Below are 25622 nucleotides of genomic sequence, written 5' to 3'. Positions count from 1 at the left end.
GAGGACAGGACAGGAGATGAGAGGAGAAGAGAGGACAGGAGAGGACAGGACAGGAGAGGAGAGGACAGGAGAGGAGAGGACAGGAGAGGAGAGGACGGGAGAGGAGAGGAGAGGACGGGAGAGGACAGGAGAGGAGAGGACAGGAGAGGAGAGCACAAGAGAGGACAGGAGAGGAGAGGACAGGAGAGGACAGGAGAGGAGAGGACAGGAGAGGAGAGGCGAGGAGAGGAGAGGGGTGTCCAGAGGGGCCAGGTGCTGCAGGCTGGATGTAGAGGGAGGCCAGGGTGCTGTCTGGCCAGGCAATAAGCAGATGATCTGCAGTGTACACAGGGAATTGGGGAGCAAGCGCCAAGGAGCAGCCAGGTAAGGGCCTAGGGGTCTGCTGAGCAGACTCACTAGGCTCCGGGCTCGTGGTCCCTGAGTTTCAGGATGGAGTCTGGGTCTTGAAGCTTGGGGATCCTGGGTTGGGATTAGAAGGGAGGCTGGAGCCCCCAGAGTGGTCAGTTAAGGGGCAAGAGGAACCTCATTTGCAACATTACTGCCATGTACAGGAACTTCGTGCTTATTACTTTATTTGATACTCATAAATGAACTGAGAGTTAGGGATTTACTGATTCATTCATCCAAGAAATGTTTATCAAGCAGAAGCCATGTGATAGGGAAGAATTCTATGGGCAAAATACTGAATGACACAAGCAGCATCAAAAGAAGATGGAAGATGGAAGGAATACACAGAGACACTGTAAAAAAAGAATTGGTCAATGTTCAATCATTTCAAGAGGTAGCTTATGATCAAGAAATAATGGTATTGAAGGAAGAAGTCCCAGCTGCACTGAAGGCACTGGCGAAAAACAAGGCTCCAGGAATTGATGGAATAGCAATTGAGATGTTTCAACAAACAGATGCAGCACTGGAAGTGCTCACTTGTCTATGGCAAGAAATTTGAAAGACAGCTACCTGGCCAACCGACTGGAAGAGATCCATGTTTATGCCTATTCTAAAGAAAGGTGATCTGACCGAATGAGGAAATTATCGAACAACATCATTCATATCACACTGTCTTAGTTATCTAGTGCCGCTATGACAGAAATACCACAAGTGGATGGCTTTAACAAACAAGTTTATTCTCTTGCAGTCTAGTAGGCTAGAAGTCCAAATTCAGGGTGTCAGCTCCAGAGAAAGACTTTCTCTCCCTGTTGGCTCTGGAGGAAAGTCCTTGTCATCAATCTTCCTCTGGACTAGGAACTTCTCAGCGCAGGGACCCCGGGTTCAAAGGACACGCTATGCACCCATTGCTTCTTTTGTGGTGGAATGAGGTCCCCATGTCTCTGTGCACGCTTCGCTCTTTTATACCTCAAAAGAGAGTGACTTAAAACACAATCTAATCTTGTAGATTAGTGTGGCCTCATTAACATAACTGCCAATAATCCCATCTCATTAACATCATAGAGATAGAATTTACAACACATAGAGGAAAATCACAGCAGATGACAAAATGGTGGACAATCACGCAATACTGCGAATCATGTCCTAATCAAGTTGACAGATATTTCTGGGGGAACAATTCAATCTATGACTCACACGCAAGTAAAATTTTGCTGAAGATCATTCAAAAGCAGCTGCAGCAGTACATCAACAGAGAACTGTCAGAAATTCAAGCCAGATTTAGAAGAGGACGTGGAATGAGGGATATGATTGCTGATGTCAGATGGATCCTGGCTGAAAGCAGAGAATACCAGAAAGATGTTTACCTGTGTTTTATTGACTATGCAAAGGCATTCGCCTGTGTGGATCATAACAAATTATGGATACCATTGTGAAGAATAGGAATTCCAGAACACTTAATTGTGCTCATGTGGAACCTGGACATAGATCAAGAGGCAGTCATTTGAACAGAACAAGGGGATACTGCGTGGTTTAAAGTCAGCAAAAGGGTATGTCAGGATTGTATCCTTTCACCGTACTTATTCAATACGTATGCTGAGCAAATAATCTGAGAAGCTGGACTATATGAAGAAGAATGTGGCATCAGGATTGGAGGAAAACTCGTTAACATGCTTTAACATGCTGTAACAAAAAGGGTTTTTATCATGCCTGGTGTGTATACCTAATCAATATATTTTTAACTTTCCTTACTTTTGAGCTCTATAAAAATGGTAGCATATTATAGGCAGTCTTCCGGGGTTTCCCCTCAGCCTTAAGTTTCTGAGATCCACACGTGTTGTTGCATATAGCAGTAGATCGTTTATTTTCATTGCTGTGAAATAGTCCACTGTGGGGAGCTGACCACCCTTGATTTCTCCCAGGCCTCTCTTGCCGCCTCCTGACCACTGTCCACACTGCATCCAGAGAGAGCTTTGGGAAGCACAAATCCCACCGCATCTCACCCAGCTTCAAAGTCTTCCAATCCTCACTCCTGCCCCTGGCAGTCCTCCTCAACCCCTCAGCTCTGGGTGCCCAGCTCTGCCCTAACTGGGATCCAAGGCCACGTTTTCCCATCTGGACACTGCCCTGGGCTGGGAGGAGTGGCTGGCTGGGAAGGCTCGGGCTTGGTCCCAAGTCCTGGCAATGAGTCTGACTGGCTGTGTGACACTGGGCCGGTCTCCTGCCCTCTCTGGGCCTCAGTTTTCCCATTGCTGAGGTGATCAGGCTGAAGTGGGAGATCCCTCCTCTGCAATATCCCAGTCCTTCTGCCTGGGGTGCTTGCCTCATCTGGAGAGTCTACAAGTAGGGTCAAGATAAATATGTGGGATGCAGTTCTGCTCAGCACCCCTCAGATGGAGCCTGGCATGATCCTCCCACAGTGCTCTGGGGCTCTGCTCACCTGCACCTTCAACACTAAAATGAGTCCATTAACATTTTGAACTAAAATCTTGCAGTGATTAACAGCATGCATCTTGGGCCATGGACAGAATCTAGGGCTGGGAACCTGGAGGCCTGGGTTCCCGTCCCAGCTCAGAGAACAATCTCTCAGGCAACCTTTCTCCTTCTGCAAAATAAGTATGCAAAATATTTATGCTGGTCATTTGTGAGGAAGAACTGGGTCTGTATCCCTCATAGGGAGCCCCTCTCCAGGCCTGGCCAGAGAAAGTTTGCCCCATGGGAAGAGGGCAAAGTCTTCAGCCAAGTTTAAAGTTAATGAAGAAATTAGTGATCCAAGCTCAAAGCAAAGCACCTTCTTCAGTTAGAGGAAAACAAAGTGTCACATTGTTCTCAAGTTGCCTGGCAGAAGGCCAGCGTTCGTCCCACACCCCTGCCTGTCTACACCTCACCCTGTCCTACCTGCCCCCAGCCTCCACTCAGCAGGTTCTGAGTGGGCCCCTCTGGAGGGGCCATCTGGAGGGTCACTGGGAGGAGTGGCACAGGCCAGGAGGTGTGGTGGGGCAGCCTTGAGTGGAAGAGGTGTGGGCAGGCCTGAAGTAAGGAGTTCTCTACCTTGGTTCTATAGTTTCTGTTCAGCAAAAAAAATCACTTTGGAACTGGGAGATTGACCTAAAAGCCTTAATCACAGAGACCTACTTGCCATTCAGCACCAGAAGAGTCTAAGCGTCACTATTAGTGTATCACAAAGATCCTAGTCCTCATCCGTGTGCTGATCCTGACCCTGGCCAGATGAGCCCTGACCCAGCCCTACACTGGGTTACAACCCAGATCTCAGACAAAGCCCTAACCTTGACCTCATTCTAAGCCTCCACCCTGGCCCACTGGAGACTCAAAACAGACCCTAGAAGGAGCTCTGACACAGGACAGAGATGGAGCCCTGACCCCAGCCCCAGGCAGAGCCCTGACCCTGGGCCCAGACTGCCTTATGGTCCCATCAGCCTTACCAGAGCTGGATCTGGGGCAGTGTGAGGGTGAGGGAAAGGCTCTAGGTGGCTCAGGCCTCTGCAGAGCACAGCTATGGGAGTTGTTCTCCCAGAGGGCTGAGAAGAGGGGAGGGCTCTGTCTGTAAGGCATTTTTGACCTATTCTCAGGTCACGCTCACAAACTGGGGCCTGTCCCAGGACCCTTAATTCTTCTCTAGACTGTTTCCTACCCCAGAGGGAAGGACAAGCAGAGGGGCTAAAACTCAGCCAAGGATAGGGGTCACTCTGGCCTTGGCTTCATTATCCTCTGCCTCTAGCCCATCCCAGCCAGTCACATCCAGGCCAAATGCCCAGAAGCAGGTGCTCCCCAAGGCCTGTCCATCAGCTATGGGGACCCTAGACCTGTCCTGGGTGTGGCTTAAGCCTGGCATGTCTGGAGTGGTCCTGACACAGGGGGCTGCCTTCAGTGCCTGGCCCAGCCAGCTTCCATCAAGAAGAGGCAGTGGGTGCCCACCATCACCATCAGGGGACATCAGACACAGCCAGGACCAGGGCTTCAAACCAGTTTGCATTTCCACCCCAGATATACTGAATCGAAATCTATATTTTAATAAGATTCCCAGGTGATTCTTATGTATAACTTCCTGGGAACTTGTTAGAAATGCAAATTCTCAGCAGGAAACTTGTTTGAAATGCAGATTATGAGCAGGGGCTTGAACTGGACTGAACTGGTTTGAAGCCCTGGCCAGGACTCAAACCTCTGGGGTTCTGAGCCCTAGGAGTTCTTGATGCTGGCAGGCAGGGATCTCTCAGACAAGCTGCTACCCCTGCCCTCAGGGAGCCCACCTGCTTATAGGGCAGACAGACTGGACACCAATATCTCTAGTACCTGCTGGGTGACAGGGAAAAACCTAACAGTAGCTACTGTGATATTTTAAATTTAATTTTAATTGTACAAGTAGTGCATGGATAATTTTTTTCTTAAAAATTAGAATATTAGAAATATTAGAATATGAAGGCTAATGTTCCATTTGACTATTACCCACATCCCATCATCTGTCTCTTCTTCTTTTCCCAATTTTTATGATTTTGATGGGGAACTTCCAGACTTAAAAAAATACTTTTGCATACACAAATATAGACTAAAAAAAAAATTCTGAAACTTGCTTTTTTCTACTAAAATACATATATTTTAAAATCAGCTTTATTGAGGAATCATTTGCATGTAATAAAGTTTACGTATGAAATTAGATGACTTTCTACGTGCTTGGCTGCTAACCGAAAGGTTAGAAGGTTAGAAGGAAAGACCTGGGGATCTACTTCCAAAAAATCAGCCATTGAAAACCCTGTTGAGCACAGCTGTACTCTGACACACACGGGATCACCATGAGTCAGAGTTGACTCAGTAGTAACTGGTTTGGTAGAGTAATATACCCAGCATGGCCTTTATATAGAATATTTCTGTCACTCCCAAAAAGTTCTCTCCTACTCTGTTGTAGTCAATTCACAGCCTTCACCCTTGGGATCTGCTTTATGTTGCTACAGTTTTACTTCTAAAATTTCATGTAAATGGAATCATACGGTATGGAGTTTTTTTAGTCTGACTTCATTTAGCATAATGCTGTTGAGATTCATCCGTGTTATATGTATCAGTAGTTTGTTCCTTTTTCTTAGTAAGTAATATTTCATTGTATGAGGAGTCCTGGTGGCTCAGTGATTAAGCACTCGGCTGCTAATCCAAAGGCTGGCAGTTTGAACCCACCAGCTGCTCTGCAGGAGAAAGATGTGGCAGTCTGCTTCCGTAAAGATTACAGCCTTGGAAACTCTGTGGGGCAGTTCTACTCTGTCCTATAGGGTCGCTATGAGTCAGAATGGATTTGATGGCAATGGATTTATTCCATTGTATGCATAGGCCATTATTTTTCTTCCCCTTCATCAGTGATGAACATTTGAGGTGTTATGAATAAAGTTCTATGAACGTTTGGGTACAAGTTTTTGTGTGAACAAATGTCCCTCATTGCATCCACCTTTATTAATTGGAATTCTTCTGTAAGGAAGAGCTGTCCCTTCTCCTTCGTTTATATTTACTCAATCATTTAACCTGTCTTTTGAGGCGCCTCTGCATGGGTTTGAACTGCCAACTTTCCAGCTAGTAGTACAGTGCTAACTATTTGTGTCACCCAGGGAAGACCACAGTAATAGTTGCTGCAATATTGGTTGCAAATATTTGTCAGTCTGTAGCTTATTTTTAGTTTTTATCTATGGTGTCCTTTCTTGCATGTACGTTCTTTTAATGTTGATATGGAACAGTGGTTAAGCATTTGGCTGCTAACCAAAGGTTGGCAGTTCAAATCCATCAGCTGCTCCTTGGAAACCCTATGGGGCAGTTCTATTCTGTCCTATAGGGTCGCGATGAGTCAGAATTGACTGGATGGCAACGGGTTTTTCATGGTCAAACTTATTAATCTTCCCTTTTTGTTATTTACTTTTTATGTAAAAGTTTCCTTTATTCTAAGATCATAAAAATAAATTTATAGTTTTGGAATAGTCTTACTATTATTTTTTGTTTTGTTTTGTAGTTAGGATTTTAAACTTTCTAGAATTGATATTTTGTAAAGGTGAGCTGTAGAGTTAACCTTAATTTTTTCCATACAAAGAACGTTCCGACCTTATTTGTTGATAGTCCATCCTTGTTGCATGATACCATTAATGGTTGTCCATGTGAGCTAGGATCTGTGCAAGGTACTTTATGTGCCTTTCCTTGTCTACTTATGCCATCAGCTCTACAAGAAAGGTACTAGTATTATCCTCAATTTTTTTAATAGACTTTTTAAAGAGCAGTGTTAGGTTTACAGAAAAACTGTGCAGAAGTTCCCATATGCCCCCCGCCCTGCACAGTTTCTCCTACTATTAACATCTTGCATTAGTGTAGTGCATTTGTTACAATTGTTGAACCAGTATCAGCACATTATTATTCACTAAAGTCCATAGTTTATGTTGGGGTTTGCTCTTTGTGTTGTACAGTCCTCTGGGTCTTGACAAACGCATGTTGTCATGTGTCCACCATTACAGTGTCATACAGAATACTTTCACTGCCCTCCAAATGTCCTGTCCTCCACTGGTTCGTCCCTCCCCACTTCCATTGAACCTCTGCCAACCACTGACCTTCTCACGGTCGCTATAATCTTGCCGTTTTCAGAATGTCTGTAGTTGAAATCATGCTCATCCCCATTCTTCAGATGGGAAAGCTGAGACTCAAAAAGGTTAAGTAACTTGGCCCAAAGTCACACAGCTAGCAAATCATGGAGGCAGAATTTGAAGCCAGAGTATATAGAGAGAGCTAGAGATGGGAGTCTCGTGACCCTTGTTTATTCCAAAAGAAAAAGGGCTAGGGGAGAGAGCTAGAGAGTACCAGCACTTAGATCTGGATTTCTCATCCTTGCCACCATTTGCGTTTTGGACCAGATAATTCTTTATCTAGTTGTGTGTGGGCGGGAGGCGCGGGCACCACCCTATACACTGTAGAATGGTTAGCAGCATCCCTCACCTCTACCCGCTATGTGCCAGTAGGACTTGCCACCACCCCCACCCTACCCACTCCCGGCCTTGACAATGAAATATGCCTCCAGACACTGTTAAAGGTCCCTAGTGGGGGCAAAATTATCCCCAGTTAAAAACCTTAGATAATATTATTATTCAGTGTAACTATCAATATCAGTTATTAATCATTAATGCTAATTATATTGACACAAATTATCAATTGTGATTTGTATAATTTATATCCTTGGGCTGTTGCCTCTTTGGAGCTGAGGGTCAGAAGGTTCTACCCTTCCCTTTAAGTTACACCTTCTCAGCCTTCTGCTACTCCAGCCCGTGGGTCCTCCCTCTGCCTGCCAGTGGAGGTGCTCTGCTTCGTCCCGAAAATGTGCCGAGCCTGTACCGTTTTCATTGCAAGTATGGGGAAACACTGGGGCAAGGGTAGGAGGCTCAGGGGCTGGAGGGTGGCTCTTCTTTTCAAAATATTTTCTTTTAAAACTTCTTTGGCAATGAATAAAAATAGAGAACAAAAGCCCTGCTGATGTAAAAAGATACTCAGATCCAGATGTGGCGGGGGCGAGGCACCCTGCATCATTTATGACAGGCGTCAGGCTGTAAACACATCGCTGTCACGGGCATCCAGTCCCGCCACCTGTGAATGAAGATCTGCATACAAACATCAGGCCTTCTCAGACATGGGGATGTTCAGTGCCCTCACAGAGACAATCTTCTTTCAAATTCCAAAATGTTTGCAAGACCCAGGGTACCTTAGAGTGCTGTCTTTAGCCTGGCCAGTTGGGATCTTGCATTTTAAAGTCTAAAATGCTAATAAAAATTATCACGCGCTAAAGAGAAATGAAGTTCTGATACATCCTACAACATCGATGAACCTTGAAAACATTACGCTGAGTGAAGTAAGTCTATCACAAAAGGATAACTACGGTATGATCGCACTTACATGAAATATCTAGAATAGGCAAATGTACAGAGATCAAAGACTATTAGTGGTTACCAGGGTGGGAGGGGTCCCTGAGTGGTAAACAATTTGCACTCATCTGGTGTCGAAAACAGTTAAGCACTTGACTACTAGCCAAAAGGTTGGTGGTTTGAACTCACCCAGAAGTACCAAGGAAGTCAGGCCTGGCAGTCTGTTTCTGAAAGGTCACTGCCTTGAAAACCCTATGGAGCGGTTCTCCTCTGCACACACAGAGTTGCCATGAGTCAAAATCAACGTGACAGCAATTAACAACAACAAAAACAACGAACCTGAATTTGATTCAAATTCACCCAGAGGCACCGTGGGAGAAAAGCCTGGTGATCTACTTCAAAAAGATTATAGCCAAGAAAATCCTTTGGAGCAGTTCTATTCTGTAACACATGGGGTGACCATGAGTAGGTTTTTAATGAGAGGGGCAAGAGCGGGGAAGGGGGAGTCATTGTTTAGGAAGCAGCGAGTTTTTGTTTTCGGTGACGGGAAGTGTGGCAATGGATATTGGTGATGGTTGCACAACATAATTAATGTAATTAATGTCACTAAATTGTACAAGTGAAAAATCTTGAATTGGCAAATGTTGTGTTACAACAATTAAAAAACAAAAAAAGTGACCAGGCAATGAATGTTCAAAATGATCTGAGTGGCTGTCCAAGTCCTCCCATTCCTGCTCTGATATGAGTTGTTCTGCCCGGAGGACCCCGTTCAGCTTGGCCTAGCTCCATGAAGGCCCTCTCCAGGCTCCCAGTCAGCTCAATTCTCCCTCCTGCAGAAAGGATTTCTGGGAGAGAGGTGGACAAGCCTTTTCATGGTGATGTGAAATCTAGAGCATTGATATTCGTAAACCTTACCCCGCCATCAGTCTGGTGTCCTAGCGACAGAAAGAAACGGGGTCCTGCTGCTCTTACTCATTCTTGGCCAGTCCATACTGGTGCTATGGATCACTTCCTTTTCTCAGCTTATTCTTACCCTTCGGTCCCTGCCGACTCTCCTCTTGCTCTTATGTCTGCGGGGTCCCCACAGCTCTGAGCTCTCTCCAGGGCTGAGGCTGGGATCACCAACCAACCTGGGAGCTCCCCAAAGGGAGATGAAGGTCTCCTTCCTCCTCTCTGAGCCCTTTCATTTTTTAGGGCGGTGGTCTCTCCACTGTGTGAGGTCATCAGTGGATCGTGATAGAATTCTCCATTTCCTTGTAGGAGACCTGGGTTTCGTTCCCCGCCAATGCACCTCATGTGCAGCCACCACTCTTCTGTTATTGGAGACTTACATGTTGCAATGATGCTGAACAAGTTTCAGCAGAGCTTCCAGACTAATACAGACAAGGAAGAAAGGCCTGCAGATCTACTTCCAAAAATCAGCCAATAAAAATCCTATGGATCATATGGTTGGATCTGCAAGTAATCATAGGCATGATGCGGGACTGGGCAGCATTTTGTTCCCTTGCATATGGGGTCACCATGAGTTGGGGGCCAACTCGATGGCAGCTGATAACAACTCCACTGTGTAGATCAACAGAGGATTGGGCTCAGACAGAAAATGGTTAAGAATATTGACCAACTGGGGCAAGGAAGATTCTTGTGGATGTCACCTCTCTGAGTCCTTGTCATCAGGACAAACACACAGGCAGATGTGCAGATGGGGTGGAAGGCCCAGCCCCTCGCTGCTGGGGATATGTTGTCCCAGCCTCAGGGCCAGGGCTGAGCTGGACAAGGTGCCCTGCAGCCCTTGTGAATATTCAGCCGGTTCTGTCCCCTTTGCTGGCTCCTGCCTATGCAAGCAGCCACCTGGGCAGGGTGGCAGAGGGTGGTGGTGACAGTGGAAGCAGCAGGGGACGGAAGGTGGGGGAGGAAAGAAGGCAGAAGCTCCCCAGGCTGACAGAGCCGTGCTGAGCCCACTATGGACAGGCGGCTGAGGGGCGCGGCCATCCCCTGCTTGCTGAGCCTCTTACCAACTGTGAGTACCCGGCTCGGACCCTTGTGCCTCTCCCACTGAGCTCCTGATCTAGGAGCCCACTGACCAGATGGACCTCACTGCCCTTGCCCAGCATGGGGTTCCCTACCACGCAGGCCCAGGCCCTGGCTTGGAGAACTCCTGACGGGGGCTCTGTCCTTCCCCTGCCCAGGCAGTCTATGCTACCTCAGGGAGCCCGGACCATCACAGTGTTCTTGGTGCTGAGCTGAGCATGCCTCCCTGTTGTTTCCCCCAGGGCCTGCCTGTGCCCTGTAGGGGCCACCCAGACCTGTCTGCCCCAAGGCATGCCTCACAACTGGGAAGACAAAGTCAACCCCAACCCCTCAGATGCCAAGCCTCCCTTTTCTCTCAGCTTCCAGTTGCCCTTGAGTCAAATCCAACTCATGGTGACCTCATATGTGTCAGAGTAGAACTGTGCTCTGTAGGGTTTTCAGTGGCTGAATTTTTGCAAGTAGATCACCAGGCCTTTCATTCCAAGGCACCTCTGGGTGCACTCGAGCATCCAACCTTTTGGTTAATAGCCAAGTGTGTTAATGGTTTACACCACCCAGGGACCCGTCTCACCTATGCATCCCCACTTCTTGTACACACTTCTTCTCTGATACGGTGTGCAGGCCCCGCTGTTTCCCCATGACTCCTGAACCACACTCCAGTTCTGATGTTTCCTTGTAATGAGCATGTGGCCAGAGCTGGCCCCAGGACTGAGTAGGATCTGAGTAGTATTTGGAGAACCAGCTGCTTCCCTCTGGCATTTGGGGGACTCTTCTTCTCACAAAATGGAGCCCTGGTGGTGAGTGGTTAAAGTGCTCGACTACTAACCGAAAGGTCGGCGGTTTGAACCCACCAGCTGCTCCTCGGGAGAAAGATGTGGCAGTCTGCTTCGGTTAAGTTTACAGCCTTGGAAACCCTATGGGGCAGCTCTACTCCGTCCTATAGGGTTGCTATGAGTTGGAATCGACTCCACGGCAGTGGGTTTGATTTGGTTTTGAGTTTTCCTCTCACAATATGCCCCGGAGAAAATTTTGGTGGCCAAATATGGCTCTGAGGCCTAGAATGCTGGAGAATGAGCAGCAGGACAGAGGCCCCGCCATATGCCCTGCAATTATCTTGCGTATTTTCCAGGATGTTTCATCACGTGACAGCAGGGACTAGGTGGTGAGCCACAAGGTCCTGGGTGGGGCAGCCCCAGCTCCCAGGAGCTCCTCGGAGCCGCATGGACTGAGGCCTCCTTTTCCTCTGCTGCCTCAGCTCCACTGGCTTGTTGGAGTGGGGGAGGCTGCCACCCCAGTCCCCTTGCTGCATCTGACGCCAAGGACACAGGCTCGGCTTGCACCCTGACTCCATGAAACTAGCTGTGTGACCCAGGGCAACTTCCACCCTTTCGGAGCCTCGCTTGCTGCTTTTGTAAAGAAGGAAAAGTGCTACCTGCTTGCAGGGTTGTTGTGCCCTGAATGGGAGCTGGTTTGTCAAGGGCTGGGCGTGGGGAGCAATGCACAGACTTCCTATGCCCTCTTCATCAGGGGTGAGGGCAGCCTCATCCCCCTCACCTGTGTGCGCCCCACACTGAAAGCTTTATGTTTGGAGCAGGAACCGAAGCCCTCTGGTGGTCGTTCAGCAGCCAAAGCTGGTGTCTCCCAGTGTGAGCTCGGCCCCTCACAGGCCAGGCCAGTGTCCAGGGAGATGAAGTCTGCCCTCGGGAATCGAGTGGGATTAAGTACGTGAGCTGGGGTGACTCAACCATTGGGTCAGTCCTGGAATAGATTATCTTCCCAGCCCCCCTCCCCCACAGTTGTTACCTTTTAGCTGGCCCTGAGACCCCCACATCCTGGGTCACTAGTTGAGCTTCCCCGTATTTTCCTCCTTCTCTGAGGAAGTATGGGAGACTGGGGGGCTGTCTGTCCATCCTCTTGGTGGGAAGTTGTCCATCCTGTCTGGCCTCAGTGGCTCCTCAGACAGGCTCTGACATGTCCCCGAAGGGCAGGGGCTTGCCAGATTGTGGACAAAGGAAGGACAGACAGAGACCGCAGCTCTCTAAACACCCCAGGGTTACAATTAGGCTGCCGGGTAAGAACACCCCAACGAGGCTTGCCTGCGTCCCCATCTTCCTGCATTCCTGTGCTCAGTATGTTGCCAGCAGATGAGACTGGGCCCCACATAGGCCTGGGGTCACTGAGTCTTGGGAGAAGCCAAGAGCAGAGTCTGGACATCCACCAAAGTGGAGACTCAGAGCCGGGACGGTGGGTAGCATCTGCAGCCTGAGGTCCCACAGGACCATGCAGGAGATGGTAGAGCAGTTGAGCAGTTGAGCCCAAGCTGGATTTGGGGGAGTGGGGTCAGCAAATCGGAGACTAGAGTGGCCTCCTTTCCAGTGACAGGACTGGTAGGGGTGGCCCCACTTGCTGGCCTGGGTCTTTTCCTCCTCTCCTAGCCGATTGGTCTGCAGCAAGGTCCTTAAGTCCCTCCTGGGTGGTCACCCACTGTCCACTGTCCCCACTCTGATTCCAGCCCCTGTCTTACGCCCCCCTGCACTCTTCGTGGTGCCTGTATTTCAAACCAGACTGTTGTTAGTTGCTATCGAGTCGGCTGCAACTAATGGCAACCCCATGTACAAAAGAACGAAACGTGTCACGGCCCTCCTCCATCATCATGATCATTTGTATGTTTGAGTCCATTGTTGTGGCCACCATGTATTTTGAGTATCTTCCAACCCAGGGGGCTCATCTTCCAGCACTATATTGGACAATATTTTGTTGTGATCCATAGGGTTTTCACTGGCTAATTTTTGGAAGTAGATCACCAAGCCTTTCTTCCTAGTCTGTCTTAGTTTGGAAGCTCCACTGAGACCTGTCCAACATGGATGACCTTGCAGACTATTGAACACTGCAGTAGTTGCTGTAGTAAGAGGGGAGCACCAGAGAATTTTGAAGTGTTGCACATGACGTATTCAATATATTTATTAATCTTCCTAAGTTTCTTTTCACTTATCTGTTTCTATTCACTTATCTGTCTACCCATCCATCCATTCACCCATTTATCCAAATATCCATCCAGCACATTTTATATGTGCTGTGAGCCAGGTCATGTGATTAGGATTGTTGTTGTTGTTAGGTGCCATCGAGTCGGTTTTGACTCATGGCAACCCTACAGGACAGAGTAGAACTGCCCCATAGGGTTTACAAGGAGTGGCTGGTGGATTTGAACTGCCGACCTTTTCGTTAGCAGCTGAGCTCTTAACCACTACGCCACGAGGGCTCCGTGATTAGGATTAGGGCACAGAAACAAATCAAGCTTTGTCCCTGCACTCAGGTTATTTGGACCAGTGGACCTACAAGGAGCACCGAGTGGGCTTGCCTCATCCCATAACTCTTTCCTGCAGGCACTGGGCCTTGTGCACCCAGAATGTGACTTCATCGCACAGTTGAGAGAGGATGAGCATGCATGTCTTCAAGCAGCAGAGAGGATGCCCAACACCACCCTGGGTATGGGACTTGGGAAGGAAGTGGGGGCTGAAGGGTAGAAGGAGGCTTCTCTTATCGCTTGATCTCTTGCAGCCTCACCCCTCAGAATGCCAGACGAGCCTTCTCCTGGGCCAAGCTGAGTCTTCCCTGTCTCTCAATCTAGGCTGCCCTAGCACCTGGGATGGGCTGCTGTGCTGGCCAAAGGCAGGCTCTGGCGAGTGGGTCACCCTCCCCTGCCCAGATTTCTTCTCTCACTTCAGCTCAGAGTCAGGTGAGGGGTCCTGGGCGTGGTGTCTTGGGGGGTGGGGGGTGGGGGGGTTTCCTGTGGTCATGGCAGAACATGGTGAACCCATCCCTAGCTTGGAGGCAGGCCAAGCTGTATATAGATACCAATCCCCCCTCTTCTGGCGTGACCTTGGGCAAGTCAGTCAATGTTCCGACCCTCAGCTTCCTTCCCTGTGAACTGGGGAGAAGAAGAGCACTTACTACCTGGGGTGTGAGAAATAGTGAGGAGAGTGTAGGCGCTGGGCCCAGCGCCAGACACGGGGCAAAGGCTCTGTGGGTGTTAATGGAAGGGCTGGCTGTCTGACTGCTCAGGTGATACCAGCTGCCTAGGATGGATCCTGGCAGGGGAGGGCACAAGGGCACCCCCACTGCCCTGCCTCGCCTCTCTGGCTGGGTATCTGGGGTGTTCTACCCCATCAAGGGCCGAGGGCCTCCTTTTTCACCCTATCCTTAGGACCCTGGGCACCCAACTCACTCCTTTCTGCTCCCCGCCAACTCCGCTGCAGCTCGTCTTCACAGGAAGGATTCTCTCTGCTTAGCAGCTGGCAGCTCTGAGGCCACAGAGGAAAGGGCCCACAGTGTGTCCTAGGCAGGCTAGGCCTGGAACTCAGGCCTTTGGAAGGAAGGTCGCTCTCTCTCTGCTCCCAAGAGGGTCTGTCTGTGTGGATCCTGCCAGTGTCACTCGATGGTGTCCTGGGGAGAGGGAGGAGTTATAATCTGAGACTCTGTTTCCCCACCTCTCCGTTCTTCCCAGGGGCCGTGAAGCGGAATTGCACTGTCACGGGCTGGTCCGAGCCCTTCCCACCTTACCCTGTGGCCTGCCCTGTGCCCCTGGAGCTACTGGCTGAGGAGGTAAGAGGCTCCCGACTTCTTGGACCCTTTCTGGGGGGTGTTTGCCCGTACAACTGTGGGGGCCGCCATTTCCTCTGAGGCCATCATCAGATTGGAATATTAATTACAGCAGTCTTCCAGCAGATGGCAGTAAAGTGCCAGGAGGAGAGGGGGCCTTATGCTAATTTGCTCAAGGGTGACTAGTGGGCCAAGTTACTGTTTGCTTGGAGAAGAGAGGAGGCAGAGGGCAGGTGGGAAACGCACTGCTCACCGTCTTTTGGTGTACCCTCTCTGTGTCCAAGCCTTTGGGTGTTTTTTTGCCCTGAGCAAGTTCCTTCCCCTCTCTGGTCGGTGTGCATGGCCGTTGTTTGAGTTAAGTAAAGGAAATTCAAGTCCAGAAGTGAGCCCAGAGACCCTCTAACTCCAGCCAGCACTTGCATGCCCAGAATCTCATGTCTCTCTCCCCCAAGCCGCTAAAGGTAAGCATAGCCTGGCTGTTTTTCAGATGAAAAACTGAGTGAGAAGGAGGCTGTGATTGCCTGAATCCCACAGGGGAACTGGGATTGGAGGCAGCGCCAGGCCATGCTGCCTCCCCCAGGCTGCTCCCTCAGTTTCTTGTTTCTGGGGCCAGGCTGGACTCGGATTGATCCAAACACTCGGCAAGGCAAGAGCTTTTTCCTGCCTGCCTGCCTGTGGCTGTCCCCGGCTGTCCCCTATATTTGGGGATGCTCTGTTCCCAAACTGGTGAGCAAGCTGGATGTCAATAAACAAGCCCAATTTCCTCTTGAGCTTTTGTCACCCGCCCCCCAGAGACGTGTATTTTCTTCTGCTCCTCTCCCCGCCCCCAGAGCACAGAGCATCCCCAGTTCCGATCCTCTCCTGGTTCCTCACCACAGGTCAGGTGGGAGGCTGCTGTATACCAGAGCTTCAGTGCATAGGGGGCTTTCCGTGGTGAGGACATCCCTGCCACCAGATGGAGAGATTTGGGGTGGAGTTGAAAAGGCTTCATTTGCCTGATCCCTGAGCCCCCCTTTTCCCAAAGGCCCAGGAGCTGAGACCCTCTTCTGTCTCCACTCTCCCCAGAAATCTTACTTTTCCACGGTGAAGATCATCTATACCATGGGCCACAGCATCTCTGTTGTAACCCTCTTCGTGGGCATTGCCATCCTGGTCACTCTCAGGTTTGCTATTCTCATCACCTGCTCAAGAACTTTCAATGACTCCCTATTACCCAGAAGACCAAGTCTGATTCCTTGCCTGGACATTCAAGAGTTTCCCAGATCTAGGCTCCCTATGTATTTCTAAATTTTCCTTCCCTTTTCCCCAGCATATAGACTCATCTCTTCACACACCAGAACTCATTCTGCAGGTCCATACCTTCGCTTATGCTGTTTGTATTTGTTGGGAATGCCTGTCCCCTTCTTTCTCAATGCATTTATATCTGTCAAAATTCAAAGCCCCGCTCCCATCTGCTTCTCAGAATCCTCTCTGCTTCCACCAAAGGGGTGCAACAGCTCGTCTTTACTGTTCAAACCTTCTGACTACCCCTCCTTCAAAGCCCCCAGCATTCAGAGTCTGAGCCCCTTCCTGCGGCCCCTGATCACACCCGGCCTGTGCTGTACTCTGTCTCGTGGGGGTGAGTCTTGTCTCTCTGACAATCCAGGGGACTCCCATGGACAGTACCCTTGTTTCCACATCTGTCTCCCAGACTCTGAGCTCCCTGAAGACAGGGTCTGGTTTCTTCCTCTGTTCCCTCTGTGAGACTGAGCCCAGGGCTCTGGTTGGTCAGCTGTCCTGCAAAGAAAGCTAAGACTGAGGCCTCCAGTTCAATTCAGTTCATTCCACTTCACTTCCACTCAGCTCAACCCAACTCCAGTTCAATTCAATTCACTTCATTTCAACTCACCAACTCAACTCAACTCAACTCAGTTCACCTTGCAGCCTTGCTCAGCCCGCTAAGCCAGGCCCCTGCTGTAAGCACACCTGAAGCCCTTCTCCCACCTGGCCTCCTGTTTCTCATCTCCCCACCCCCTCCAGGAGGCTCCATTGCCCCCGGAACTACATCCACACTCAGCTGTTTGCCACCTTTATCCTCAAGGCGGGAGCCGTGTTCCTGAAGGATGCCACCCTCTTCCATGGCGACAACACTGACCACTGCAGCTTCTCCACTGTAAAGGCTATGGCCTGGGGTGGGGGGCTGGGGGGGAGGCTGGATTAAAGACCTAGGTGAGCCCGCCCAGTACTGCCCTGTCTGTTGGCTGACCCTGAGACCCTGCCATTGCCAGTTCCCAAACAAGGACGCTCCCTGCCCCCTACTGCCCGCTCCCCAGTCAGGCCCTAAGTCCTTGTTCCCAGACCACTGTGCCAATCCATGCCACTCACCACAGTCCGCTCTCCACTCCATATTCTGCAGTCTACTTTATGCTCTGCATTCTGTACTCCCCGTTCAGGCCCTGTTTCATTCCACTGGTCTTTTCATTTCATTCCTCCAAGGAGCACTCACTGCATCTGTGGCTGGGGGCGGGGTTAGGGGTGGAGGAGAGAGAGCTGGGCCCCTCCCTCAGGAAACACACAGGGGTCCCAGGGGACACAACGCACCCGTATGATGGGACTACAGGTGCAGAAAGCTGAGAGCTGGAGAGAGCAGAGAGGGCTTCAGGGAGGAGGCGGTTTGGAAGCTGGGGCGGCAGCAGTGACAGGGAGATAGGGAGGGAGGACACATCAAAGGGATGGACCAGTGTGAACAAACTAGGAGGCCAGAGGACCTGGGATGTGTCTGAGAAACCCAACAAGTCAGATTAGGAAAGTGGTAGGAAAGATAACAGACTGAAAAAAAAAAAGAAGTTGGGCAGAGCACCCAAGCCCAGCAGATAGCAGGTACTCTAAAAATGCTGGAAATGAACAGATAAATGAGTGAACACACCAACCAATGACCTTAATTAATTAATGAAAGAATTAACAATAATATATATTAACCCTTTACTATGTACCAGGCGTTGCACTCAATACTTTACACATATTATCTTCTTTAATCTTCAAAATGACCTGAAGCAGAAGTCTGACTTGAATCCCATTTTGTGGAGGAGAGGCCTGGGGCACAGAGAGCCTGGCGGTGGGCAAGGTCACCCCGCTGCTAAGGGTGGCGCAAAGGGTCGGCTCTCAGAACTGCTGGGTGACGTGCACTGAAGCTGTGGATGAAGGCAGGGTCCCCATGAGCAAGCTTGCGGGACTGAGCTGTGCACGAATCAGTGCTCTTCTATGTTGCCAGCTCTAGGGATGGACGCTAGTCCCTGGGTGGTTCAAATCGTTAAAATGCTTGGCTGTTAATTGAAGTGTTGGTGGTTTGAGTCCATCCAGAGGTGCCTTGGAAAAAAGGCCCTGGTGATCTACTTCCAAAAAAATCAAGCATTGAAAACCCCATAGAGTGCAGTTGTACTCTGACATACATGGCGGTCGCCATGAGTCAGAATCGACTTGATAGCCACTTTTTTTTTGGTTTTTAGGGATGGACTTGAGCTCAGGAAGGATGGGGTGAAAAGGAAAGTCATAGCAACTCTTACATAGAGTGTCTGTTTAATGCTTATAACCAAGCCATGAGATAGGTGGTGTTTTTCCTTTCATGGATGAAAAGCTCAGGCTTAGGGAGGCTCACACTGCTAATGGGTGGTAGGATTTGAATCTAGGTTGTCTGGATCCCAAATCTGTGCTCCTACACACCACACTACACTACCACACCCTCTGGGGAGGGGGCCTGGAGGTTCGTGGTCTGAGTGGAATGTCTTGGGTGGGGGCCCAGTGAGTGTCTCGGCTCTGAAGCACCCAGTCCCCTGCCTTCAGGTTCTGTGCAAGGTCTCTGTGGCTGCCTCCCATCTTGCCACCATGACCAACTTCAGCTGGCTGTCGGCCGAAGCTGTCTACCTGACCTGCCTCTTGGCTTCTACGTCACCCAGTGTGAGGTGCCCCTTCTGGTGGCTGGTTCTTGCTGGCTGGGGTGAGCACGGAGGGCTGGATTTGGGTGCAGTGGGGGAGGCAGAGGGCTAGGAAGTCCAGGGAGCTCACAAGGAGGTGCCTTCACCTCACTGATGACGACTCTGAGGACCAGAGAGGGGCAGGGATAGGCCACAGTCACACGGTAAGTGCAGGGGAGGGGAGCAAGCCTCTGGGCTTTCCCTGGTCTTGCCTGTGTGGCTGGCCAGGGACAGGGGGAGGGTGGGCCTCAGGGTCTCAGATGTAGAGGCTTCACTTGTGTCCCCTCTGTGGTCCCGACAGGGTTTCCAGTGCTCTTCGTTGGCACCTGGGTGGGCTTCAAGTGGGCCTTTGAGGATATTGCGTGAGTCTGACCTATATGGGGTTGCATGGGGCAGGGAGGGGACAGCTGGGAAACCTGGCTGTTCTCCAAGTTGGAAAGAGAAGGAGGAGACCTGGGTCCTGCCCTCAGGGAATTCCCAGGCTGGGGAGGTGGGGGAGAGGGGCTTGTAAACTGGGGTGAAAGAGGGGGCTTCAATTCTCAGGGCGTGGGCTCAGAGGTAGTAGCGGGGGCCTCCCAGAAGAGGGGGATGGTTGGGGCCAGCAAGGAAGCAACAAACACAAGTCCATCCATTTAGGTGGAGAGAAAGGGTGAGCCCAGCATGTATGGGTGCCTCTTTGGGAGTGGGGTGGCTAATTGGCTGAGAGAGAAGATAAGACTGAAGAGGAGGTGGGTTCAAGCTGGAAGGCTTGAATGCTAGAGAGAGGAGAGACAGTTGGAGAGGCCAGCGGGTACAGAGATGACCGGAGGAAGAGGTGTGTGTGGGTTACCTCCAAAAAGTGGACTCTGCAGCGACTGCATCCTGGCATCCCTGGCATCAGCCTTGGCTCCTCCTCTCCCCAGGTGCTGGGACCTGGACAACAGCTCCCCCTACTGGTGGATCATCAAGGGGCCCATCATCCTCTCTGTCGGGGTCAGTCCCTGGGGCCAGTGCCCTTTGCTTTATTCAGTCAACCTCCATAGTCCACCAAGGGGCCATCCACAGCAGGAAACTCGACTCTAGGCTGGGGATCAGGAAGCCTGGGTTCCAGCCTAGCTCCGCCACCAATCCTCGGGGACACCCTCTGTGGGCTTCAATATCCCAGGCCCAGGTAAAACCATGAGGGTTGTCTTGATCAGTGCTCAGGCCCCTGCCAGCTTGGAGTTTTGATGAGTGTGGTGTGCTGATTGCAGTTCAGGCACTACCGCAGCAAGAGGCAGGGGTAGGGGATCAGAGGGAGTCCGGCAGGTGAGCCCCCCGCCTGATCCCACACATGAAACAGAGGCATCCAGGACTGGTTTGCATGGGCTCAGTGACTATGCGAATTTTTCTCATTTTAGCAAGTGTGCAAACTAAGGGATACCTAATTTGTGCCAAAGAAGCCTATGGGGGTGGCTGGAGGCAGGATGCTAAGGCCTGAACCCTCCACCCTTGATCTCAGAACTAGAGAAGGTGGACACCCTGAGCCCCACGCTGCTCTCTGAGGCTTGCATATGGGACCCCTTTGTCTCCAGGCTAGAAGTCCTGGGGCGATGGTCTCTGTGTCCATCCACCTACCTGTCCCTGTGTCTCAAGAATTTGCGGTTTCTAATCCCCAGAGGGAGCCCTGGTGGCACGGTCGTTAAGACTAGGCTGGGGCCGAATCCCTATCCCAGCCATCCCAGGCCATCCATCCCCTGACTCTTGCCCTCCATCTCTCCGCACCTTTATTTCCAGGTGAACTTTGGGCTTTTTCTCAATATTGTTCGCATCCTGTTAAGGAAACTGGAGCTGGCTCAGGGCAGCCTCCACACCCAGTCTCAGTATTGGTACCTCGTGCATATGTGTGTGCATGTGTGTGTGTGTGTGTGCTGGGGGGTGCTGGGGAGGGAGCCGGAAGGGGAGTCAGTATGGTCTGTTTCATCTGGTGGGTGAGCTTAGCCCCACGCTGCTCCGTATATTCGCAGAGAGAAAATAGATCTGGTCCCTCCCCTCCAGGAGACACAATACAGAAAGGCTGGAGGCTCCCCAGTTACCATGCCGAATAGGCTGTTGAAGACTGGAATTTATTTCTATGGCAGTCTGGTGGGGGGAGGGAAAATTAGGGAAGACTTCTTGGAGGAAGTGGTTTTTGAATTGGCCTTTGAAAAATGCATAAGACCTTGGCTGGGATAAACTGGGACAAGAGCATTTGGGATAGGGAACAGTGGGATCCAGAGCTGAGAAGTGAGGAAGCCCAGGGTGTGTGTGGGGAGGTTGGAGTTCTCCAGGGTGGCTGGTACATACAGTGGAGAAGGGGTGGTTTGGGGAGGTGAGGGTGAACAAGGGCCTTTAGTGGGAGCAAACCACAAAGAATTTCTAATATGAGCCTAGGGCTTGTTCTCTCCTGCAGGCGTCTCTCCAAATCAACACTTTTCCTCATCCCTCTGTTTGGAATTCACTACATCATCTTCAACTTCCTGCCTGACAATGCCGGCCTGGGCATCCGCCTGCCCCTGGAGCTGGGGCTGGGTTCCTTCCAGGTTAGAGGCCTCCACAGGCACTCCTTCCCTCAGAGTCCTGGGTCAGGAAACAGGTGCTGCTACCCACAGGCCTTGGATGACTTTATGGTAGGGTGAGGGTTGCTAGGCCAGTTATTCTTCTGTCAGTCCACCCATCTATCTATTCAATAATTCATCTGCTTGTCCATCTTCTATCCATCCATCTCTCTGTTCATTCAACTACCCATTCACTCATCTACCCATGCATCCAATAATCCATCCAACCATCCATCCACCTACTCGTTCATCCTTCTTTCTATTCGGCCTTTACTGGGCACCCATCATGTGCCTGGCTCTGTGCTTTTTACTGAGAGATGCAGAAATAAAAAATGTCAGAGAAATGGGGCTAATAATATAGCCCTGACAGGCTTTCTATGTTGATCACATGAGACAATATGCCTGGCACATAGTAAGTGATGAATGCATCTAAATTCCCTTCATGTGTAAGCCTGACCCAAGCCACAGCCTGCACGTGGGTAGGAGAGAAGTTGTAGAAAGACTGTGGACAACTTGAGGCCAGGCTGAAGGGTTCTGATGGAGTCTTCTGTTTGGCCACCCACAGGGATTCATCGTTGCCATCCTGTACTGCTTCCTCAACCAAGAGGTGTGTGACTCTCCAGGTTCTCCCTTACTCGTTGAGCCTGCCCCTCCCACCAATCCTGAGGCCCCCTCTCTCCTGACCAGACCCTGTAGAGCTCAACCCACACCAAACCTGAGCCCTGTGATCCATTGTCAGAAAGTCTGTACTGAGCTCCTGGATCACACTGAACCTGAATGCTTCCTGTAAACATATTTTATCCATTCACTCTCTGGGTTGGGCCAAGTTATACTGTCCATTTGCCAGGGGGGTGAAGGAGGCCTTTTAGGCATCAGGAGAGGGATCCAGAAATGGGGTAAATGGATCCCCCAATTTGTGCTCCTAAAATTGAACAAAAGGGAGAGTAGGTGAGGGATAAGTGAGCTAGGGGAGAGACTTTCAGGCAGAACGGAGACAGAGAAACCAAGAAAGTCAGAGGTAGACATACAGGGGTCTAGGAAAAAAGAGTCATATGCAGAGCCAAAGAGGAAGATCCAGAGCAGAGCTGGGGAAATTGATGGAGAGCTGCTAGAAGAGAGACACACAGACCAGACGGAACAGAAGGGAGAGACACAGCACAGACGGGACAGATGGTGCAGGTGCTCATGTAGAAACATGAAAGGTGGCAGAGACAGATGAGCAGTGAGTTGAAATATCCCATCCAAAAGACACCGTACACTCTTCCCCTGGGACAGACTTGTTTTGTGGGGAGAGAATTGTTCGGTGGTAGAATTTAGCTCAGTGCCCCAGACCCCCAGGGCCAGGGTCACGGGCTCTGTCTGGTGGCCGTGGATTCGCCGCGGGCTCTGTTGTCTGTCGAAGATGCTGTGGGCGCCCTGTCCTCCTACTGTGGAGAGTACCCCTGTCTGACTGGCCATCTCTGTCCCTGCCTAGCTCCCTCCTCTCTGACTCTCTTCTTTGCCTACTGCCCTAGCCTCTCTGTGTCTCACACCGCTTTATTTGGGGTATGGGATGCAGACAAAAATGCAATGCCTGGTTGTCATGGGAGCAGCTCTGGCTGGGGCTGGTGTGGCCTGGGGATGGGATTTCCATGGAGAGGTGTGAAAGGCTCTGTCAGGAAGCGGTTTTGGTTATACACCTCTGGTGACAGGAAGTTGACTACCTCCTGAGATGGCTCTTCCTGTGGTTAGGCAGTTGTGGGCAAGCTCCTTTTCGTGTTGAACAGAGAACTGTCTTCCATTTATCTGTGACCACAGCCCCAGTTCAGCTGTCTAGGGCCACAACCTGTGAGCTCCCTCTACCTCCACCACCCACCCCACCCAACCCCAGCAGCCCCTTGGAGGTGTGAAGATGCAGACAGGCTCCCCCTGAGGCTGCTTTTCTTTCCGTTATCCTCAGTTCCCTCAACTGCAGCTCCTCAGAGTGCTGAGTGCTCCTCCTTCTGGTCATGCCCTCAGGACAGGTTTCCAGTGGCCACAGTTCAGCTCACAGAGAAAGATCAGGACTGAACACCAGAGCCAGGGATGATGTAAGTCATGCAAGACAGACATGGAGAAGTTATCTGGCCAGGAACTCAAGAAATCAGCCCATAAATGTCTTAACTGTGTCCTGACAAAGACAGTGCTAAAAGGTAGAGAAAAGAGCTAAAGCAAATGATGAGAAGTACTCACAGGAAGGAGGAAGTAGTATCCTCCAGAGGCAGTACTTAGTAGTGGCTGTGGCCAACTGTGGCTTCTCCTGCCCATGTCTCTGTTTCTCCCATGTGGTCTCTCCCTGCACCCTCAGTCTTACTGGGGTTGAGTACAGAAGTGGCAGTGGGACCTTCCTGACATCCTCTCCCTTGTCCCTGGAGGTGAGGACTGAGATTTCTCGAAGGTGGCACGGCCACGACCCTGAGCTTCTGCCAGCCCGGCAGACCCGCTCCAGATGGACAATGCCCTCCGGCTCTGGGGTGAAGGTGCTGACATCTGTGTGCTAGGCTGGCCACATGGCATGACCGGAGTCCACACCTGAACTTGGACAACTCCCAAGGGGCCTACCATCCTCCAGGGGAGCAAGAGGGACCAGCACCACCCGAGAGCCCTTAGGCCACCCCCGCAAGCCGCTGCTCAGCCCTGGGCAGGGGCAGGCTGAGCCATCATTCGTCCCCCTAGAGCCTGATGGATACCTGGCTGAGCGAGTGATGCCTGTCTGCAGGGGAGAGGCTCTGCGTCCCCTGTTTGGACCTCAGGTGCAGAGTCATGTCCTCCACATGCCTCAGTTCACATCACGTTTGCATGACTCATCTGTGCAAGGACCTGTTTTGATTTTATTTTTTAAAATATTATTATCTTTTAGCCCCACTCTCATTCCCCTCCTCCAGGAGACCATTCCGATGTATTTAATGTGAATATTTGTGTTTCTGTGTGTTCTCGCAAAATACGGAGTGTTTCGTGTGCCGATATTTTTCATTTACAAAAATGGTGTTGGTTATACGCCTCATCCTCTTTCTAACATTTTCTCCCCTCGGCTCTTTGTTTTGACGAGATCCACCGTGTTGCCGTGTGTGTCTCTGGTTTGCTGTTTCTGACCGCGGCGAGGTTCTGCATGGTGTCATTGCCCACGTGTTTCACGTCTCATCTCTCCCTCCCTCTACCACCGCTGCGGTGACCATTCACATACCTGGCCCGTTGTGGACCTGTGGGGGCATTTCTCTGGGACACACACCCAGGATAGAAGGGCTGGGTCACCAGTCATGTCACTTGTCAATCTGATAAGCAGTGGCAGATTGTTCTCCAGAATGACTGCAAGAACTACGCTCCCACCAGCAGCTCACGCGGTTCCTCAATCCTCACAGCCCCACCAGCACTTGTGTTATCCAGCCTTTTAATGTTTGCTAGTCAGTGTGCACAAAGTGACATCTCATTGTTGTTTGAATATGCATTTCTCTGACGGCTAATGAGCGTGAGCATCTCTGTTTGCCTGTTAGCCTTTGGAGTTTGCTCTTCTGCAAGTTGCTTGGATCCCTTTTTCCATTTTTCTCTGGGGTGGAGAGTCTTCAACTGTAGGTCTTATTCTTGGGTCCTCTTCACCTGCACCCTCCTGCACCCCTCACCTGTGCCTGCTGCCTGCCACCCCCCACCCAAGTGAGGCTCCCTTAATGTACTCCATCGTCCTGGTCCAGCCTTCTCCCACCCTATCCTGCGGCAGGAGACGAAGAGAATAAGACCTGGGTGCTGTCCTTGAGCAGCTGTTGGTGGATAGGGAAGGAGGGAATTTCAGTACAGAAAACAGACAGAAATGAATACTGTGCAGGTCAGAATTAAATCTCTCTCCTTCTTTGTCTAGAGTCCCTGGGTGGTGCAAACGGTTAACAAACTTGGCTGCCGACTGAAAAGTTGGTGGTTTGAACCCACCCAGAGGTGCCTCAGAAGAAAGGCCTGGCAGTCTACATCTGAAAAATCAGCCATTGAACACCTTATGGAGCACAGTTCTACTCTGACACACACAGGGTCGCCATGAGTCAGAGTATACTCAACGGCAACTGGTTCTTTTCTGGTTCCTTCTAGACAACTATCCACAGTCCTGCTGAACTCAGCTCCATTCCTCTGCCTCCAGGAAGACTTCTCTGGCTACACCAGCCTTCCTTGCCATTCCTCCTCTTCCCCCACTCCCACCCCAAGAGGTTAAATCTCCTTCT

The 25622-nt window shown here is 50.6% G+C and overlaps 1 protein-coding gene across 1 annotated transcript; it reads left to right on the top strand.

The window, feature by feature from the left end:
* Positions 1–10230: 10230 nt before the first annotated feature.
* On the top strand, positions 10231–23921 carry GHRHR (growth hormone releasing hormone receptor). Its single transcript, XM_004385328.1, has 13 exons — positions 10231–10287; positions 13682–13784; positions 13927–14034; positions 14803–14900; positions 15963–16060; positions 16917–17049; positions 18717–18870; positions 19149–19209; positions 19750–19819; positions 20603–20694; positions 21258–21387; positions 21968–22009; positions 23796–23921. Exons 1-13 carry the CDS (start codon positions 10231–10233, stop codon positions 23919–23921), a joined length of 1272 nt encoding a protein of 423 aa, XP_004385385.1.
* The last annotated feature ends 1701 nt before the right edge of the window (positions 23922–25622 follow it).

This window comes from Trichechus manatus, unplaced genomic scaffold, assembly GCF_000243295.1.
Source record: "Trichechus manatus latirostris isolate Lorelei unplaced genomic scaffold, TriManLat1.0 scaffold00137, whole genome shotgun sequence".
NCBI classification, from domain to species: Eukaryota; Metazoa; Chordata; class Mammalia; order Sirenia; family Trichechidae; genus Trichechus; species Trichechus manatus.
Note: the sequence above shows the minus strand (reverse complement) of the source record. Positions and strands in the feature narration are given on the sequence as shown.

Coding starts and splice junctions, on each gene's coding strand:
- GHRHR (XM_004385328.1), top strand. CDS start 10,231: ATGGACAGGCGGCTGAGGGGCGCGGCCATCCCCTGCTTGCTGAGCCTC. Junction 13,785..13,926: donor GATGCCCAACACCACCCTGG/GTATGGGACTTG, acceptor CTCTCAATCTAG/GCTGCCCTAGCACCTGGGAT. Junction 19,820..20,602: donor CCATCATCCTCTCTGTCGGG/GTCAGTCCCTGG, acceptor CTTTATTTCCAG/GTGAACTTTGGGCTTTTTCT.